Raw genomic sequence first — 22,514 nt, forward strand, 5'->3', positions numbered from 1 at the left:
TAGATGGGAGGGGGATGGGGATAAGAGGGAAGGTGAGGGGATTAGAAAACAGTCAGTAACCACAAGATGGCCACGGGGTTTTGAAAATTAATTTAGGGAATGTAATCAATAATGTAAAGATTTTGTAGGGTATCCCATGGACACTTGTCTCATTAGGAAGGCCACCTCAGGGATGATGTAGATGCCTGATCACTGCATTGTACACCTGAAGCTGAAGCTAAACAATAATGAATATCAACTACACGTTTGTGTGTGTGTGTGTGTGTGTGTGTGTGTGTGTGTGTGTGTGTACTTACAAGAAGTGGAGTACAGCATCAGCAATAGAGACAGTGGAAATGTAATGGCTCTGTGCGATGTCAGAGGGATCGTGGATGGGGGGAGTGGGGTTCACACAGTGTGAGGGATATAAAAGATAAATGTCTAAGTATTACTTTGTCTTGTGCACCTGAAACTAATAAAAAAAAAAAATCCAGGAAGTGATCCAGAAAAAGAAAAAAAAAGTCTTCCTTGTTAGAGCTTACAGTGTCATGGGAGGGACAGAAAAGTGTAGACAGGGCATTTATAATATAATAGTGTGATTAGTGCAATGGTGGAAGAAGCACAGGATGCAATGGACATCTCTCCCGGACTGAGGAAGTCATAGAAAGCTTACTAGAGGAAAGTGTGCTTCAACTGAGACTTTAATGACGGGTCAAAGTTAACTAGGCTAATGGTATAGTCAGGTAGAGCAATTAGAAAACAAAAATTGATTCTGATTCTAAATTTCTAAATTCTATCCCTTCACTCTCAAAATTAAAACTGTATAACTTCACAAATTTTTATTTCACAAGCCTTACTTATTTTTCATATTTATAAACCAGGCTCACCAAATAATTATATATGATAACCTCACTAGTAATGGCAAAAAATAAAAATAAAAAATATTTTTGGTGACATACCAAACATGTGGTATAAAATGGGCATTTTTTGAGGATGCTAAATTGAGTTTTAAAAAATGCTAACTGTTATCTCAATGTAATATATCAAGTTTTTTTACATATAACTTTTGCCAAACTGTATGTGAAGATTTATATGGCAAGTTCTAGAATTTTCCTAATAGTTAGCATAAGACATAAGTTATTATAATGCCCATCATATAGTGAGTACTTAATAAATGTTGACTCATTTCTGCCCTAGAATTATAACTTTCCAAATTTGTGTGTTTTCTAGTGATTTAGAGAACAATATCTCTGACAAAGAAATGCTATAATTCAAGCTAAGCTACCTCTTTACTTTAAAAAACGATTGCCCACATCTGTAACATAAAACTGGGTCTTTTTAAAGTACTAGCATTATTTTTAAATTCTTTAGCAGTAAAGAGGATATTGTAATAGGTTAATGGAAAAAATATAGATAGTAAGAGATGCATACTGACACACCCATCACCACCAGCATTCCGTTTATATAGCTAGCCGTTTTGAGCCTAAATCCCCTTGGTGTTGAAGCAGTTATGGTTGAGAAAGCTTTTGTATCCACCTGTAAGTTGTGTTAGATGCCTGTTTTCAGGGCTTTCCTAGAACCCTGTGTGTACCTTTATCATAGCACTTATTAATGATCTCAAATTGAAGTAACATGTTCTCATGCTTCTCCAGTTAAGATTGAGCCTTTAAATGGCAGGTACTTTATCTTGGGGCTTAGCTCAGTGTCTGGCATATTAGCAGGCACTCAATATAAATTTGTTAAATGGGTCAAGATAGACACTAGATGTGTTTCTTTGCCTAGGAAAAGAAGCAATAAGGATTAAATGAAACCTATATTGACGTAAGGTATATTCATCAAAGTCGAATTCCTCAAACCAAAGAGAAATAGAAGCTATGATATTTTGATAGACTTGCAGGTGCCAGTGCCCTCTTGACCTGAAATTAAAATGAATATATTAGCTGACAGATGTATTGACACAATTCTATAAAGTGTTCTAGTAATACATTAATCATATACTCTGTCTTTCCTCCTTGTCCAGGACTTGTGTCATTCTCATTGTGATGAGTCCATTATCCACAAGAAGATCATGACTATTATCAACTGCTTCATTAATTCCAGTATTCCACCAGCTTTACAAATTGACATTCCATTGGAGCAAGCCCAGAAGATTATTGAACACAGGAAGGAGTTAGGACCATATGTATTTAGAGAGGCACAGGTAAGAGATCAAGGCATATTGGTAAGCATATTTTAAAACAGATTGATAGTCTAGATATTCTTTTAAAACTTTTGCATTATTCATATTTGGCAAAGTTGCAATCCTTCTAATACTGGGATTTATCCTATTTAATTAGAAAAATCTTTGCATATGCCATAGAACATAAGAAACTAGTAACTGACATTTTGTTGTTATAATACACAGCAAATAAAATTAAATGCTGTACTTTGACTTTCCACGGTTGTCATTTTTTTTCTAATTTATAAAACTCCAGCTAATTCCTCCTTCCTTTCCCACCATTCTTACTTCCTTCTAAAATATCTGCTACCACAAAAATGTGTGAAGTATGTGTGCCTCAAGATTTGTGTATTTTTAAAGATTAGAATATTCACATAGCTCATAAAATAAGTGAGAGGAGATTTAAGTACCTGACCAACATAAAGTACACAACCTCATGAAAGGAAAATCATGCCTGTTAACCTGCTCAAGTTACTTCTTTTTTAAGATAAATAATAGAAAACAGTGATTTGGTGAACATAATTTATTTGCATTTTGAAAAGCCTTTTAGTGATGTTGTTCCTGAAAAATGATTAAGAAAAATAAATTATAATAGAGGTAATAGAGAAGGCCATGTCATGATTTAAGTGATATGAAACAGAGATTTAGAGTATGACTGCCCGTGAGCATAGAGAAAGGCCATTATTCCTTAACATTCATTTGTGAGCCAGCTGTGTTCTAAGTCCCCTAAGGAACTGAAAGTGGACTCACAATCCAAATTATGCATTAAAATAGGCAGAAATATAGAGGAATGATTGAGGATGTGCTAGAGAGAAATAGAGAAAACATGGTGCCAGAACTGTAGCATCTGTTAATGAAAAGATCTTAGCGATCACTTAGCCTAACCTCGGTCTTCTGATAACCAGGCCAGGGCTTGCCCATCTAAAAATCAAAGACCTTAAGTCTGATGCTGAATGTCTGGAGCTGATTACACTGGTTGGTTCTGCCACACAGTCCAGGGCTTGTAGCAGTGAACTTTATTGGAATATTCTAGTTTCTGCCTTCTACCTGATTTCCTAAAATAGAGCCCTAGACATATCTTAAATATGAACTTTGGACTATGAGAAAATAAGAGAATATTTATTTAGAAGCCTTACTCCACCAAAGCTATCATTCCTCCTGTGTTTCCTAAGCAAGCTCAGAGAATGGCATCACCTCCTAACCAGGTGTAAAGCCAGAGAGCTCGTTGCCCTCTTCATGTCTTCCCTCTCCTTCATTCCCTTACTCCCATATCTTCAGTCCCTTTGTCTCCTTGTTATCTGTCTTTCTGTCTATATATTTTTCTCCAACTGCATGCCACTACCTCAGTGCTGATCTGCAATGTCTCACATTGATTACCAAAATTCCCTGTCTTTAGACTCTCTCAGAACCATTCAACTCACTGCAGACACAGCCATCTTTTTCAAAATGTATATCTGATCACGTCACTTCTCTGCTTTCAATTTCAATTACTCCCCATTGTCCTCAGATGAGGACCATGCTTCTTCCTACATGTCTCTCTAACCACATCTCTTACCATTCCCTGCCATCTTTCTCGCAGTCTTACTGAAATATTTGTAGTTCCGTAACGGGGCCTTACTCTCTTCCCTCTTGAGCTTTCTTCAATATCATCTTTTCTTCCTTGTGCTTTTATAATAACTTTTATTACACAAAATTGAAAATGACTATTCTCATGCCTGATGTTCCTTTTCCTGTAACATATTTGAGGGCAGGACTGTTTCTTATTTTCCTTTGTGACCTGAATGCCTGGCACAGAGGAAGCACTCAATAAGAGTGTTTGAACACGTGAATGAATGGTGTAAAAAGAGACCTGTCACAACAGAAAGGAGTAAGATCAAACTGGAAATGAGGGCAAGTTGAGCAAAATGGCTAAGTAGTATATTAAAAATTGTTGGCTGTTTTAATATTATCAGTGTAGGCGATGCCTACTTCTCACCTGCCCCCTTAATAGCTTGAAAGTTCTCATCACTCAGCCCAAGTTCTCATCACTGGACCTTTTTACTCATATAAAGCCATTGTCCATCTGCTGGCAGTGAGCAAAGTAGATCTGTATTTATTAAAATATTTTCTTACCCATAGTTTGATTATCTTTTAAGGTTCTGGAGGTACACGGTAATTTTCATGAATAACATGTATATTATTAACCTAAAATCTTAATTGCAGCTTTTAGGAATAGAGCAGTTTTATATTTGCCTTTGAAAAATTGTCTTAATCCAGTGACTTTTACTGGAATGTCTTCTAGATGGAAAGAAATATGTTTGAGAGTTGGGAATGACTCAAGTTTTGGAGAAATAACTGAGAAGTAGTGTCAATAGTTGGTAAACAGAGGAGGAGGAGGAGTTAAGTTTAAGACGTTCATATAAAAACTACCATGATCTCTGGACATTGGAGCAAGGGATTACTTCATTAAATGCATGAGAAATGGATGAAAAAACTAAAATTAAAAGCATGCATTTTGTCAAATAAAGTATCTCTAACTTTTGTGTTCACAATCCCAAGAGTTTACAGAATTCAGTGACAAAGTTGTATTTTAAAAGGAATAAATAATTTTAGAATTACTACTAATATCCATGTACAGAAAAGAGAGTAATGAAATATACTAATTCAGGCCTCTGTTGATCACTGCAGCATTTACTTTTTAAAAATTCCTCTTTTCCTCTGAAGAGTTGGCTTGGCGCCTAATGGGATGGTTCATTTTTCTCCAGGGCATTAGGGAAAGGCCATTCCTAGCAACAAGATGTTGGACTGATCTGATGTGGCAAGTCCTACCTTCTTGGAAGTAATGTATGCCTCTGGAACTAATGGAAAAACTTGGCATGGGAATTTGAGCAACAATTCTTATCTCTATAAATATCACAATTAATCACTTACTGTAGAGTGTCCTCATGGAAAGCATTTGTCCAGGATACCACTCTGCTTTTTAAATGTTACTTTTCTTGCTTGCACATAAAAGAGAGATTGTATCATTTAAAAGTTACTCAAGATTTATTCTTAGATCTGCAGCTTTGTTTAAGAGCTTTTCCAGAGGCAAAATGGTATTTCCTTTCTCTAAAAGAAAGAAAGGGGAGGGGTGGAGAGGAGTTCCCCTTGATGAACTGAATATTTGGAATACTTGCATAAAACAGCAGAGTGTGTGGCAGATCAACTAGTATATGTTTTAAAAGAAAACATAAATTTCTTATTTAAAAAGACCTAATGGATTCTTTATTAATACAATCAATTGCTTAGGTAAACATAAAGGATAAAGTGACTTTTAAGTGTATGTAAGTGTATGTTTTTTTTTTTTAAAGAAAGATTTCTCATTGGTAGTAAAAAACATTGATGATAAGCATGTGCTGAGCTAAACTATACCAAGATGTCTGGAGACAATAAGTTGGAGGAAACATGCTGTGCATTAAAGATAGAATAGTTAATCCATTATTATGGTGAATTAGAGTTTAAATTGATACATTTGTATAAAATTGTAATCTGAGACATACTTTGTTTTTTTATACAGATGACAATTTTTGGGGTTCTGTTTAAATTTTGGCCTCAGTTTTGTGAGTTTAGGAAGAACTTAACTGATGAAAAAATTATGAGTGCTTTAGAGAGAAGACAAGAATATAATAAGCAGAAGAAAAAATTGGCAGTCATAGAAGATGAAAAATTTGCACAGGTGAGACAAGACTCATTTGGGGTTTAATCAGACTTTTAAAAGATATGTGATATTTATGAATTTATAGAAGAATTTGGACTAGAGAAAAATACAGAAAAGTTATAGAATACAGATTTCAGTGGGTTTTAAGCCTTCAGTTGGAGGTTTCAGACTTGGTTTTGAACTTGAAATTCATTTCAAATGTCATCTCTGCTATGTGAAGGCCTCCTTGACACTCTCCTAGGCAACTCAAGCAACTCATCCTCACTGTAATCATATTCCTATTTCTTTTGTAAAATGCTTTATATTTTCTTGTGAATGAGTTTTTCCATCTGTCATCCTCACTGGATCGACATCCTCAAGGGTAGTATCTGTCTTATTCATCTGTGTCTCATAAGCACTTATATCAATGTCCAGCACATGCTCAATTATTAATCATTGTTTACTAAATAAATCAGAAATGAATGAATGAGTGAAAAAATATGTACTGGGGGCGGCATTTTCAGTATTACATTGATACATTGACTGTGAAATTTATAAATATGAATCATGAATTGTTCAGTCTGCTTATTTGTTAGTCTATCTACTCATTCATTTATTCATCTCTCTCTCTCTTTAATATCTATATTTTCTTTGAAATGAAAAGGGGTAAGTGCTCTCCAATAATGTATTTTATCTTATTTATAATCTTATGCCTATTCTATTTTTAAAAATAAATTTAAAAGATGTCAACATAAGACTGTCCAAACCTGTAGAAAACTTTTTCTGAGTTTATTTGAGCCAAATAGAGGATACTCCTGGAAGCAAGATCTTAACAGACTGAGAAAAATACTTTGGAGAATGACAGTTTGCAATTTCTTTATGCATTTGGGATTAAGGAGGGAAGATCAGGAAGATTACTTGGAGGTTGACGAAACCAAGGTGGGGATTGGACTATAGGATAGTTAACACAATTATGTGCTCTCTATAGGGTGGTTTTGCTTCTGAGGGGTCTGAAAAAGAGGCATTTCAAAGGCATGTTAATCTAGATGCACAAACACAATGGACAGGGCTTGTTTAAGGCAAAGATAAACCTTTTACTAAAGTTATATGACTGCCCATCATGACCTGCCTTCCGGTTAGGAATTTATGATCAGATCACTGTGTGAGGTTACTTCCAGTTAGGTTTATTACAATGCCCCTTTTTCGTCCCCAAAGATACTGAAAAATACAAAAGTATATATTGAACATTTATATTTGCACAGTCAAAATAAACACTGTTAACATTTTTGCTTCATTTGCTTTTTTTCTTAAGAAATAAAATATTGCAGAAAGAGTAAACCCTAGCCCTGAGTTCCATTACCTTCCTCATCCCCAAGAGCAGCCCTTAAGTTTAAGATATGTTATTCCATCTCTTTTTAAAGGTAGTGTTTTATGCATGAATTATGAATTCATAATCAATACAGAGGCCTATTTTGTATGTATTTTAACTTACATAAATGGTACCACATTTTATTCGTCTGTTTTGGCCTACCATAACATAATACCATGACTGGGTGGCTTAAACAGCAGAAATTCATTTTCTCACAGTTCTGGAGGCTAAAGCCCAACATAAAGATGCCAGCTGACTCAATTTTTGATGAGAGCTCTCTTCATGGTTTATAGATAGCCACCTTCTCCCTGTGTCCTCACAAGGTTGGGGGAAAGAGACCTCTCTCTCTCTCTCTCTCTCTCTCTCTCTCTCTCTCTCTCTGTCTCTTTTCCTCTTCTTATAAGACCACAATCCCTTTAGGGATTAGGGCGCCACTCTTATGACCTAATTTTAACTTAGTGACCTCTTATAGATCCTATCTCCAGATACAGTCACACTGGAAGTTTGGGCTTTAATATATGAATTTAGGGGGCACACAATTCTGCCCATAGTACACAGTGTGCAACATGTCTTTCTACATTTTGCATACTCTTTCATCACATGAATACATATACTATTTTTATTTAACTATTTCTCTATTGTTGGATATTTGTTTCTTGTTTTCAACTTTACAAACAACCCTTTGGACAACATTCCAGTAAACGTCTCCATATTCATAAGTAAAAATTTTTTGGAATTGCTGAGCAATGGAGTATATGTGTTTTTAGTAGAGTAGGTGCTACCATTTTTTTCCCTGTGAATGTGTCAGTTTATATTTCTACCAACAGTATATAAGAATGCTGCTTTTGCCCATTTGGTGGTCCTCATTTGGTATGTTCAGACTTTGAAATTTTTGCCAATCTGATAATGGAAAATAGTATTCATCATGATAATGCATTTATTTACATTTTCCTTATCATTAGTAAGGTGGGACTACTTTTCACATGTTAACTGAATATTTGGATATTTTGAGCAGGATTGTAATGAACCTATAGATCAGTTTGGGGAGAATTGATATCATAACAGTATTGTGCCTTCCAATCCATGAACACAGTATATCTATTTAACTCTTTACTTTCTCAGCAGTGATTTGTAGTTTTTTATGACAGGTCTTGAATGTATTTTGTAAAATTTATTCCAAAGTATTTCATATTCAAAAAAATACTGTTGCCCTGAAATTTTTTAACTTTCAAATTCCAAATGGTTTTTTAGAAAAAATTTATTTTGAAATAATTAATATTTACAGGCAGTTAGTGAATATTAATAGTACAGAAGGCCCATGTACCCTTCACACAGTTTTCCTCAATGGCTACATCTTACAATAGTAAAAATAGGAAACTGACATTAGTACAAGGTATACGAGGTGTGATCAAAAGATACGGTGAATGTTTAAATAACAAAATTTATTACAGTAAAAGACACATTGCCATTAATCCCTCTCAAAATATTCCCCCTCGCATCAAACACATTTATTCCATCATTCTTGCCACTTTCTGAAGCAGTTCTGGAAGTCCTCTTTCGTTAATGTCTTTAGTTGCACTGTCGTGGCTGTTTTGATCTCCTGAATCGATTCAAAACGTTTACCTTTCATGGTCATTTTGACTTTGGGGAAGAACCAGAAGTTGCACAGTGCCAGATCTGGTAAGTAAGGTGGATGAAGACACACTGTAATATTTTTATTTGACAAAAATTGCTGTACCAGAAGCAATATGTGACATGGAGCATTGTCATGGTGGAGAATGAAGTAAAGACACTCACGAAAGAGGACTTCCAGAACTGCTTCAGAAAGTGGCAAGAACAATGGGATAAGTGTGTTCGAAGTGAGGGGGGATATTTTGAGGGGGATTAATGACAATGTGTCTTTTACTGTAAGAATTTTTTAAATTTTGAACATTCACCGTATCTTTTGATCACACCTCGTATAGTTCTATGCCATTTTATTGCATGTGTAGGTTCAAGTAACCAACACTGCATTCAAGATACACCACAAATATCTCCCTTGTGACTGCAAGTCATTTCTACCCAATTATCCTTAATGTCTGGCAGCCAGGAATCTGTTCCCTATTTCTATAATTTTGTCATATTGAGAATGTTATATAAATGGAATTATACAGGATGTGACTTTGAGACTGGCTTTTTTCACTCAACATAAATGCCCTTGAGATCCATCTAAGTTTTTGTGTATATCTATAGTTCGTCTTCTTTATTGCTGAGTAGCGTTCTATGGTACATCTGTACCACAGTTTAACTCTTCACTCGTTGAAGGATATTTGAGTTGTTTCCTGTTCAGGATTATTACAATAAAATATTAATATAGTTACTCCTGCTTACTTTTTGTTGTTGTTGTTTGGGTACTTTTATTTAATAACAGCTTTATTGAAATTTAATTCACATACCATAAAACTCACACTTTTAAAGTCTACAATTTTGTGGTTTTCATATATTCACAAAGTCATGCAACCATCACTACTACTTAATTTTAGAATGTTTTCATCACCCCAAAGAGGAACTCTATACCCATTAGCAGTCACTTCCTGTTCCTTCCTCCCTCCAGCCCCTGGAAGCCACTAATCTACTTTCTATATCTGGACATTTTGTATAAATGAAGTCATACAATAGCAGTCTTTTGTGACTGGCTTCTTTCACTTAGTGTAATATTTTCAAAGCCCATCCATATTGGAGCATTTATCAGTACTTCATTTTTTTTTGTGGCCAAATAATATTCCACTGTATGGCTATACTACATTTTGTTTATCTGTTCATCAGTTGATGTACATTTGGGTTGTTTCCCCTTTATAACTACTATGAATAATGCTGCTGTGCACATTTTTGTACAATTTTATGTGTGGACATATGTTTTCATTTTTCTTGGGATCTAGAAGTTGAATTTTTGGCTCATATGGTAACTATATGTTTAACCTTTTGAGGAACTGCCAAACTTCTCCTAAGCTGCAGAACCAGCCTGCTCTCCTTTGATGTTTGCATGCTATATCTTTTTCCATTCCTTTTCTTTACTACCTATATCATTATTTTTGAATTACACTTCCTGTAAACAGCAGGTAATTGGCTTATTTTTTAAAATCTATTCTGCCGATCTCTGTCTTTTAATTGCTGTATTTAGTCTATTTATCTTTAATGTAATCATTGGTATGTTAGTTCTTAAGTATGCCATTATATTTTTTGTTGTGTTTGTTCCCTTTGTTTTTCATTTTTTCTGTTTCTTTTGTCTTGCATTCTTGTGGATTACTTGAACATTCCTTAGAGTTTCATTTTGATGTATCTTTGTTTAGATGTTCTGGTTGTTGCTTTAGATATTGTTTTATACATACATAACTTTCCACAGTCTATTAATGTTGACATTTTATCAGGTTGAGTAAAGACTAGAAACTACTTCCCTTTAAGGTCCTTTCCCCTCACCTGTTTATAATTATCTTAAATAGTTCCTCAACATATATTGAGAACCACATCAGACAATTTAATAATTTTTGCTTTAACCATCAAACATAAATTTGGAAACTCAAGAGGAGAAAAGTCTATTCTACTTACCCATTCTTTTGCTCTTTTCATTTTCTTCCTTCTTGATGTTCCAAGATTTATTATTTTAGCCTTTCTTTTCCCTATAGGTAAGGCTATTCTTTCTCACTTACTGCTTTCAATATATTTTTTTTGTCTTTAGTTTTCAAAATTTTGATTACGATATGTCTTTTGTGGATTTCATTGGGTTTATTTTGTTTGAAGATTACTCAGGTTCTTGAGCCTGTAGGTTTATGTCTTTTGCCAACTTTGGGGGGTGGTTATATAAATATTATATATGTATATGTACACTTTCTTTCTGATCCATTATGATTTATATACGTATTATATGTTATTTATATACATATATGCGTCAGAAAGTAAGTGTATATATGTGTGTGTGTACACATGAATGTCGGACAATTTAGTTCGCGAACTTTCCACCGTGCTCTAACACTGTGGAAAGTTCGTGAACTTAATAGTCCACCTTTGTATACATACCAAGGGTGCCAAAAAAATGTATACAAGTGGAAACTTTGGTCAACGTTGCTCAAGCAGTAGTTTGCCATAATCAAAAGTGTCTGAATGTTGATACTAACCACTTTGAGCACCTCTTGTAATTGCAGAAGTCAAACATGACTTGTATTCATCTTTTGTTATTGGTATATATTGAGTATTACAATTTTAATACTTAAAATGTGCATACATTATTTTGGCACTCTCTGTACATATGATGTATGTAAATCTCTATCTATCTATCTATCTATCTATCTATCTATCTATCTATCTATCATCTATCTATTCAGTCAAATTTCTTCTCCCTTAGACACCTTTTAGCTTCATTTTTGAGAGAGTTTGGCTTTTTCTTCAATCTTTTTTTAAGTTCAGTTAACTGTCATTTTACATTTTCTTTCTAGTATTTATTTTTTGTTTGTCCTGAGTTTCTGGATTTATGATTTGGAGTATTCTTTCATATATGCAAATGTTCCTATAAGAATATTTAATTCATTTTGAGCTTCTATGTTATAATTTTCCTTGGATTTATGATTGGATTTCTTGGAGAGTATTGTCATCAACTGAAATGTTGGAGTTCTTATTTTCTTATAATGGTTTTATACGGCTATCACTTGTCATTTTGAAATGTCTTTCATTTTCCTCAACCACCTATTTTAGAGATGTGGAACAGTCAGAACCCATCACTATAGATGGGTGTGCAAATTGATAGTCACTTTGGAAAACTATTTGACTTTATCTGGTAAATTAAAAGATGCTCATAGCCTTCAACTTAGCAAATCTACTTGTATATACATACATATGTCCTAGAGCAATGCATGGACACATATATCAGGAGACACATACATGGTTTATAGCCACCATGTTTTCAATACCCCCAAATAGGAAGCTATCCAAATGTCTATTAATAGGAGATTGGATAAATAAATTCATATCGTAGAATACTGTGCTCTGATGCAAATCAAATAAACTATAACCAGAATAATAAACATGGATGAATATCAGGGGTATGACATTGGGTAGGAAAGTTGCAAAAGAATAGAACCAGTCCATTCTGTTTATATAAAGCTCAAAAATCATACAAAACGAAGCAATACAAATATGGTAAACTATAAGAAAAAGGAATTGTTACAAAATTCAGTAAAGTGATTAGCTTTGTGGGCAGGTAGAGATAGATGATTGGATCGGGGAGTAATACAAAGGGGAACAAAGGTACTGATAACATGTATTTCTTAAGCTTTAGTGATATTGTTATTCATGTCTTACGAGTGTGTTGTAAATATTTTTGCATGTATTTAATATTCAATAACATTTTTGTGTGAATGATGGTACAAAAAATTAGATCAGACTTTCAGAAGCTTATCTTTGGTGATGTGTTGTATAATCTGGAGGTTGAGGGTATTTCCAGTATAGAGTGGGAATCAAGGAAGATGTAGGAGCCAGAAAATAGGAGGCGGTGCCTACAAAGTCTTCCTTCTGAGTTTTCCAATGTGGCTTCACATATTTTTGTTGATGTATTATGGAGCAAATTCATACACACACACACACACACACACACACATATGAAATGTTATTAAAGTTAAATGTAATTATTTTTGGATTATTTATTTTAAAAATTTACACAGTTATTTCCCTTCCAGTGGTTTAGGTGATAAATGATAGATAAAATAATACCAAATCTGAATTTCCCCCCCTACTATTCATCTGGCCCAATCTACTGTGTTTTTCCAAAAATAAGACCTAGCCGGACAATCAGCTCTAATGCATCTTTTGGAGCAAAAATTAATATAAGACCTGGTCTTATTTTACTATAATATAAAACCGGATATAATATAATATAATATAATATAATATAATATAATATAATATAATATAATATAATATAATATAATATAATATAATATAATATAATATAATATAATACCTGGTCTTATTTTACTAGAATATAATATATTATAATATAATACTGGGTCTTATATTCATTTTTGCTCCAAAAGACGCATTACAGCTGATTGTCTGGCTAGGCCTTATTTTCGGGAAACACAGTATATAATCTGACAAGGAACAGAGTTCACTAAATTAAAATCCTCACATCTACCTTACCCAGTGCCTTGAGGCAAGTCCACATCTTATTGATCTGCATGAATGTGATCCCAAGTTGGAAGGCTCAGGAAGTAGATACTTGGATTTAATGAAGAAGAAGAAAAAGAGATGCTGTCTAATTTATGTGTGCTTGTAGCTCTTTTCTGATTGCATCTGTGGCATGTGAATAATTTCACCAATCCTATGAGTCTCACATGAGTTTGCTGTATTTTCTACAAATGTGGCCTAAATAATCTCTCAAGAGGATTAGAAAGGATTCATTCTAACCCTTTTCTTATTTCTTTCACTAGACCTTTATTGATCATCTACTACATAGAGTTTTATTGATCATCCATTACATATTGATCCCTACTGCATATGCTAAGCATATGAATATAGTGTAAGGGTAGGTAGACACATACATACACTTAACTGTAAATTACATAAACAAAAATAGCTAAGATCACAGAAAATGAGCAATTAATTATTTTGAGGGAAAAGGTGAAGGACCTCATAGAAAAGGATAATTTGTGTTAATCTTAAAAGTAGGATATAATCAAATGGTTCTAAATATATATTTATTGAATAAATGAATATAGAAGTGTGGAGGTTATAAAGATCTCTTACTGTACCATAAACTCTGAGGAAGAACTTCACAGCTTTCTAAGTGTAGTCCCAAGTATTTTCAGTTTGCTTAGATATATCGTAAATATATTGCCTGAAACAAAAGTTGGAACAGGTGGTGTGATGAGAATATAGAAAATCTTAAATTACTACTTCTCCAGAAAATCCAGGATGTATGTTTATATCATCAGTATTGTACATTGTTTATGGAAGTGCAAAATGATCTTCTCATCTGTCCATATCTGTGGACAGATATGGTAACTGCTAACAGGGTGAGATACAAATATTGACAATTGAAGAGCAGCATTTTTATAGGGTGAATAGTCCTAAAATAATTCTACTTTTCAATATTCTTATTCTATGCAATAAACATTGGTATCTTATTAGTAAATGCAACTTTCACACAATCATTTATTTTAACATGGAAAATATAAGGTAAGGAAGACCAATAGAGAACAAAATGTTTATTCCAGTATTTTATTGTCAATGAAGACATAGGAAATGTTGGAGAAAATGAAAATATGAAACCCATGATTTTTTTGTAACATAAAAATGTATACTCTGAAAAAAAATCAGTTACTGTTAAAAACATTGGATTCCCCTAGGTAACCATGGGCATGACTCTTAACTCTCTTAACCCCAATTCCACCTAGCATCTAATAGTAATAATATTAATCTCACTTGATTTGAGATGGATTAATTGAAATGATATGTATAAAAGACCATGTAAGCTATTCTACTACACAATTGTAAGGTATTATTTGATATGAGACAGAACAGTATAGTGGACAGAAGTGTAGTCTCTAGAGTCAGACTGCCTGGTTTTGAATCCTGACCTTTCCATTGATTTATTCTAGTATCATAGGCAAACCACTTCACTTCCCCAAACTTCATTTTTTCAGTAAAATAGAGTTAGTAATAGAATTTATATCACAGGGTTGGATTAAAATTACATGGGAAGAACAATGTATATCATAAATTAAATGTTAGCTATTATCTAATTAATATTGTAGCAGTAATTGTCCTTTATAGCAAAACAACTAATATCAAATATATCCTCTATCTCTTATTCTTATAAAGGAATCAAATGGAACTTGGTAATTTGAAGATTATAATGGGAGAAAGAATATCTCTTTAAAACTTTGATCTAGTTAAATATCATCTAGTTTAATATTAAGTACTTAAAATGAACAGTGGCAAATTCATTAAGAAAGGATCAGTGACTTAACTAAATAAATATTTTAAACTTTTAAATGGCAAAAATGAACAAGGTTAAATGACAAATTAGGAAAATATAAAATGTATGATGTAAGTTGTAAAAATAAATAATAATAAATAATAAATAATAAAAAAGATAAATACTTTTAACAGAAAATTGGGCAATTCACAAAGGAAATACAAATGATTAAAAGTATTAAAAGTTGTTCGTCCTCACTGGTAACCAAAAACATGCAGACTGGCAAAGAAGAAAATACCCAGTGTTGGTTAAGAGTATGTAAAAGAGTTACAAACTCATGTGTTATTGGAGAAATTGCAAAATGGTACTTTGTTTCTGAAGGACAGTTTCACAACATATATTGTATAAAATGTACATTCTTTTCAATCTAACTAATAAAGTTCCAGAAATTTATTCTAAAGGAAAGAATTGGAAAAATGCACCAAGATGTATGTACACTGCATCATTTATAATAGTAAAAAATTTTAAATTACCTAAATTTCTAAGAGCGGGCATTGATTAAATTATGTATGGTACATTCCTTTACTAGAATATTATTGACTCATGGAAATAATGATAATAGTTTGTTCTTTTATTGTTTGACAAATATTTGCATGCATAAGACCATTCACCCATTTTAAATGATGATGCAATTTATTTGTTTCATCACCCAACAAATATTCGAAAGTATACTTCCTGTTCTACAGCATTCATACTTGGAGAATGATAAAAAGACCCTGCCATTTATATTCGTGTTCTATATTTATTCACATAGAAGCATTTCAGATTTTACATGAAACATTTAAAAAGAACACTGTTAATGTGAATTCATTTGTATGAAATTTATGTAATAAATATAAATATTAAAATTATAGATTAAATCTATGCATTTCCTTAGTGAGAAATTTGGATGGATGTTCATGAAAACGTTTGTAGTGGTTTTTCTTTTCTTTTTTTAATATATATATAACTTTTTTTATTAGTTTCAGGTGCACAAAACAATGTAATAGTTAGACATCATTTATATCCCTCACAGTGACAACCCCCCTCCCCCCATCCACTATCCTATGACATCGCACAGAGACATTACATTTCCACTGTCTGTATTCCTAGTGCTGTACTGCGCTTCTTGTAACTATATATATACATATAATTGTAGTGAACATTCATTATTGTTCAGCTTCAGTGTCAGGTGTACAGTGCATCTACATCACCCCTGAGGTGGTCTCCCTAATGAGACAAGTGTCCATCGAATACCCTACAAAATCTTTATAACATTATTGATTACATTCCCCAAATTAACTTTCGTAACCCCGTGGCACTCTTGTGGTCACCAACTATTTTCTAATCCCCTCACCTTCCCTCTTATCCCCACCACCCTCCCATTTAGCAACCCTCAGTTTTCCCTCTATGTCTCTGAGACTGTTTCTGATTGGTTCATTCATTTATTCTTTTCTTTAGATTCCACATATAAGTGAAATCATGTGGTATTCGTCTTTCTCTGTCTGACTTATTTCACTTAACATAATGTTCTCTAAGTCCATCCATGTTGTTGCAAATGGTAACATTTCTTTCTTCTTTATGGCTGCGTAATATTCCATTGTATAAATGTACCACAGTTTCTTAATCTAGTCATCTACTGATGGGCATTTCAGTTGTTTCCATGTCTTGGCTATTGTGTATATTGCTGCAATAAAATAGGGATGCATAAATTTTTTGGAGTTAGAGTTTTGGATTTCTCCGGATAGATACTTAGGAGTGGAATGCTGGATTATAAGGTAGTTCCATTTTCAGATTTTTGAGATACCTACATACTGTTTCCCATGGTGGCTGCACCAATCTGCAATCCCACCAACAGTGCACAAGGATTCCCTTTTCTCCACATCCGCACCAGCACTTGTTGTTTGTTGATTTATTGATGATAGCCATTTTGACTGGGGTGAGGTGGTATCTCATTGTGGTTTTTATTTGCATTTCTCTAATAATTAGTGAGGTTGGGCATTTTTTCATATGTTTGTTTCCCATCTGTATGTCCTTTTTAGAAAAATGTCTCTTCATGTCCTCTGCCCATTTTTTAATTGGGTTTTTGGGGGTTTTTTTTGGAGTTGAGTTGAGTGAGTTTTGTATAAATTTGTGATATTAACCCCTTATCAGGTATATCGCTGGCAAATGTCTTCTCCCATTCAGTAGGATCCCTTTTTGTTTTGTTGATGGTTTCCTTTGCTGTGAAAAACTTTTTAGTTTGATGTAATCCACATGTTTATTTTTTCTCTTACTTCCCTTGCGTGAGGGGATACATCAGTAAAAATCTTACTCCGGGTAATGTCTGTGAAGTTTCTTCCTATATTTTCTTCTAGGAATTTTATGGTTTCAGATCTTACATTTAAGTATTTAATCCATTTTGAATTTATTGTTGTGTATGGTGTAAGGAGGTGGTCCAGCTTCGTTTTTATGGCATGTGTCTGTCCAGGTTTCCCAGCACCATTTATTGAATAGACTGTCTTTACCCCACCGTAAATTCTTGCTTCCATTGTCATAGATTAAATGTGTAGTGGTTTTTCTTGAATGTTAGAATTTAGGGGTGATTTTTACCTCGTACTTCATGATTTCTCTCATTTATTTTAATACTTTTATATTAGTATGAAAGAAAACTAAAGATCAAAATGTAGATGATGTCATGTTAGTGATACTGACTTGATAAAACCTCAGGTATGGTGCTCAACACAAAATATTTTTTCATATGATATTATGATTCCTTAATGAGAAGCTTATATTAATATAGCATTACCCTTTTTGGAAATAATTTAATTTACTATAATTACAGGATGGAATCAAACTGTATGCTAGTACTTCGGGAACAGCTGCTTTAGTCAGTGGCTCAGTTTTAGGCCTGCAAGCATATGGCCGACAGGTAAGCAAGAAAGATATCACAGACATCACTTCCTCTATAGAACACTGGATAGTGGAATACAGCAGCTCAGTCATTTTACAGTAGTAGTGTGTTTGTTTGAAAGTGAGGCTAAAATTATAATACTAAAAGAGATTGGAAAGGACTTTCCTTGAGCTTTCAGAGAACACTAAAATTTCAGCTGATCTGGGACAATATAATCACGGAAAATAGTTTCTTGATACATATAAAGAAGATTTAAGAGATAGAAGTTGAAATCACTATCTTATTGGAAAAGGGAGAATAAGATATAAAACAAGATAGTCTATATATAGGTTGATATATTCTTGGGTTAATAAGGAAAGAAAGAAGAATGTCAAAGGTTAGTCTCAATTTTTTAGTTCATTGAAGTGGTCGTAAAATTGGCCAGTTGTGTGACCATCAACTAATACATTTATAGTTATGTTTAGATTTACATTTATAATTTGTACATTACTATCACTTCCCTGAAATTTCATAAGTTTAATTTATGTCCACTTAAATGACTTCTATTGAAAATGTTTGCATCTTAAATAATACTAGCTTGAAAAACAATCTTTTTGGTATTTAGGAATATCAAATAAGTTCAGCTACCCAGCTACGATAACTGATAGACTGAAGCTTTCATTGAGAGAAGAGAAATGTCCAATTTTGTGGAACCATAGATTGAAAAAGATATATCTATAAACAAACAAAAAGTCATAGACACAGAAAACAGTGTGGTGGTTAACAGAGGGAAACAGGAGAGGAGGGAAATAGAAAAGGGTAAAAAAGGTCAAATAATGGTGACGGAAGGAGATTTGACTCTGGATGGTGAACATACAAGGCAATATACAAATGATGTATTATAGGATTGTACACTTGAAACTTATATAATTTTATTAACCAATGTCACCCCAATAAATTTAATAAAAAAGTAAAAGAAATTGTAAAAATTACAAATGAAACCAAGACTGTTTTATATTTAAAAAAAGGTGTATCTAAAGGCGCATGACACCTCATAATGACATTTGGAAGTACATTCATTAGCATTAAATTTCAGAAACATGGTGTAAAAATAAAGGGGGAAATGTGGAAATAGAGATACCAGGTTTCTAATTTTTACCTTGACACTTACAAGTCAGTATTACCTTGAAGTCTGAAATAAATAACTTAATCTCCTTTGAGCCTGTTTCCCTATATGTTAGAAAGAGAAAGGGAGAGAGAAAGAGATGATGATGGTGATGATGAGATGCTCTCATATATCTCAAGATTAGAAACTAAAAAACTTTTGGAAACCAAAGAAATTTTATCAATATAAATGCCTATTATTATTGCTATTTAATGTATACATGTTAAATTACAATAGCAATTGGTAAAATAATAATAAAAAAAACCCTGCCATCTAGTAAGTGTGGAATTCTCTGTATATGCATTAGTTTAAGATAGATTATGCACATTGAAGAATTGTAGTGAATCCACATGCAAAACTAGCCCCCACAAAAACTCGGATCTTTCCTTAGCACCTAAATTCATAATCAAATTGAATATACAAAGGTGATTGAATAGCTGTAAGAAATCTATAAAGCATTTGTTTTATAAATGTCTTTACAAAGACACTGTTTCACTGAGAAATAGTACGTCATCATCCTCATTTTCCACCCCCCCCCAACCTGGAGTGAGGAGATTTAAAATTTTAGGTCAAGGCTATAGAAAAAGTTACCTTTATCACAAATATTATTATTAAAACAGTATAAGGTAGATCAATAATAATTTGTGATACCCAGTAAAAGGTTAAATGGGTAAGTTCTACTTGTGAAAATTCATATAATTATAAATTTATATATGCTTGTTTTATTATATTTAAGAGTTTAAGGAAGGCCCTGATACAAGTCATCTTACCATCAGTTTATTTTCTAGGGCAAATATTTCCAAAACTCACTTTGAAAATTGTTTTTCTAGCCAACCTGGTGCTATTCGAAGTATATAGAAGCGTTAGAACAGGAAAGGATTCTTCTTAAAATTCAAGAAGAACTAGAAAAGAAGTTATTTGCAGGTAATTTTTGCCTTTTGCTTACAAGGTTGCTTTGTTGTCTTCCATCACAGATTAATTTTAGAGGACTTTGCTGATGATTATTTCACTCTTTTCCTATTTCTCTTATTTTTGTGGCAGGCACATCATCTTTTATAAATGTTAGGCCCACTACTTCAGGTATGTTTTTCAAAAATACCATGTCTTCCTACAATGTCCAGCGTGAGTTTTTAGCGGTAGTCTATCTTCAGTGCTTTCTTCCTTATTGTTAGAGTTCTGCCTCTCACCTGGTCATGTAGAGGGCAGGACTTCCTCCCAAATGATCTGACCCCACAAGTTAGGAGAATTTCCATGTGTGTGTTTGTGTGTGTGTGTCCTGTTTTTATCTTTCTATCTGTTTTTCCCCAACTGAGGAGGAAAGACTAAGACATATACCTAACACTTCATCCCCTTTCCAGAATGACAGCACTCCTGTGAGTCTACACCCTGTTGCTGATAGGTGCAAGGTAAGTCATAAACTGAAATTTATTCAGTTCCATCCATGCCCTTCTCACATACACACTCATGTACTTTCACAGCTACACAGATGTACACACACAAAATATACACACACACATGCACACTGAACATACACACACATCACTAACAAATTGGTAGGTAGGAGCGCTTTGCTTCCCTTCTGAATGGCACAATGTCTTGAAAAGGAAGACCTCTGGGAAATGATCATTGTTACCTCTATTTACTCCTTATCTATTCTTCTCTTCCACAAACAACACATATGGAAGCATGGACTCTAGTTCAGTTTCCCAAGTTTCCAAGCTGCTTTTTCCCAAGTTAGGAATATAAGAAGGAACTGAAAATAAAGAACTGAGGATCAAGCCAGGGTCCTTCGCTCATACAGATATTGATGTGATTATACAGTTTTGATTGGATACAAATGTTAGAGTGTAACTATGCCCTTACAAAGTAAAATGCGAGTACAATGTAGTATATGTCTAACTCATTGACCCGATACTTGAAGAGTCCAGGAAAAGTCCCCTTTCTCTTATCTTCTGTCTTACAACTTACCTTTTTATTTCTCAAAATCCTTAGTTTTCTGATTTGGGGGAGGGTTTGATGAGAAGAACTTTATGTTCCAAGACTGCTCATTTTTTTCTCGTCTGGTTTATCCCAGCCCTTGCACCTTTCACTCAGTTCCCCACCTGTTAGTCCAACCTTACAGTGCCCCCAACATTTAGAGTATGCTGACATATATGTTAATTTTTTATCCAGAAAACTCTATGTGAGGTTTTGTGGGTTTTTTTGGTTTGTTTTGGATTTATATTTTCTATAGCTACTTATGTTTTCAACCATTTGTTTTTCTTTTGCAGGAATTCTTTAAGCCAAATTTAACTGACATGGAAGCTGAAGTGATTTTTTTTTTTTTTTTTTGGATGATCTACATTGGAGCAAGCCTGCCATCTAAATAAAGTTCGGCTTGTTTTACTCCCACAGTTTAAAAATTAGAGCTATTCTGTACACATGACATACAGACTATAAAATTTTTAAAACCTTGTTTAGAATAAAACTACTTCTATCCAGGTTAGGAAAATCAAAATAGTTTCTTATCACAAACCTTAAGGAAATATAATGTTATACTCCTCAAGAAATCTTTCAACAAGATTTTTGAGCATTTACTGTATTTGGTTAGCAGACGCAGTCATCAGGTGCTTAGGAAACTAATATTCCTAGCAATAAATTGGCCCAACACATAAAGGGAAGAGCCTTCCCTACCCCACCCCTATACCCAACTCTAAAGCAGTGGTTTTCAAACTGTAGTGTGCATAAGACTCACTTGTGGCATTTGCTAGCAATGCAGATTCCTGGGCTCACTCTCTGAGAAGCTGATTCAGTAGTTCTTGGGCAGGACCCAGACATCTCCCTCTTTAGTAAACATTCCAGGTGATTCTGATGCAGCTGGTCCACAGGCCACTTTTTGTGATAAACAGGATAGCAAGAGAAGAGCCTTAAAAGATAAAAGCCATAAGTGGAGTTACACTTGTAGCAGAGAGAACCCAGATATATATATATATATATATATATATATATATATATATATATATATATATATATATATATACACATACACATACACACATACACACACACACACATATATATATATCCTTCTCTTTCCTGGAGGGAAAGGAGAATGTGTAAGAAGAAATGGCCTAGAGGATGAAACTTCACCATCTCTAGGCTTCAGGATTCAGAAGCTCCAAGTACTATGACCTGATTACGGGATTTGAAGCATTGGACTTTCACTCTAATACAGTCCCAGAAAGTGTTTTCAAAGTAGAAACTGCCATTCCTAATTCTCCAAAGAGTTA

The 22,514-nt window shown here is 33.6% G+C and overlaps 1 protein-coding gene across 1 annotated transcript in view; it reads left to right on the forward strand.

Annotated features, from left to right (window-relative positions):
* Positions 1-22,183, forward strand: part of RGS22 (regulator of G protein signaling 22) — a 173,260-nt gene extending 151,077 nt beyond the window's left edge. The window contains exons 22-28 of the mRNA XM_074316672.1: positions 2,000-2,179; positions 5,733-5,891; positions 18,033-18,119; positions 20,076-20,169; positions 20,287-20,325; positions 20,604-20,651; positions 21,516-22,183. Of these exons, the coding sequence (XP_074172773.1) occupies positions 2,000-2,179; positions 5,733-5,891; positions 18,033-18,119; positions 20,076-20,169; positions 20,287-20,325; positions 20,604-20,608 (564 nt within the window). The 3' untranslated portion in view covers positions 20,609-20,651; positions 21,516-22,183. The remainder of the gene's footprint in view (positions 1-1,999; positions 2,180-5,732; positions 5,892-18,032; positions 18,120-20,075; positions 20,170-20,286; positions 20,326-20,603; positions 20,652-21,515) is intronic.
* Positions 22,184-22,514: the final 331 nt, after the last annotated feature.

The sequence above is a fragment of the Rhinolophus sinicus genome, linkage group LG12 (assembly GCF_036562045.2).
Source record: "Rhinolophus sinicus isolate RSC01 linkage group LG12, ASM3656204v1, whole genome shotgun sequence".
NCBI classification, from domain to species: Eukaryota; Metazoa; Chordata; class Mammalia; order Chiroptera; family Rhinolophidae; genus Rhinolophus; species Rhinolophus sinicus.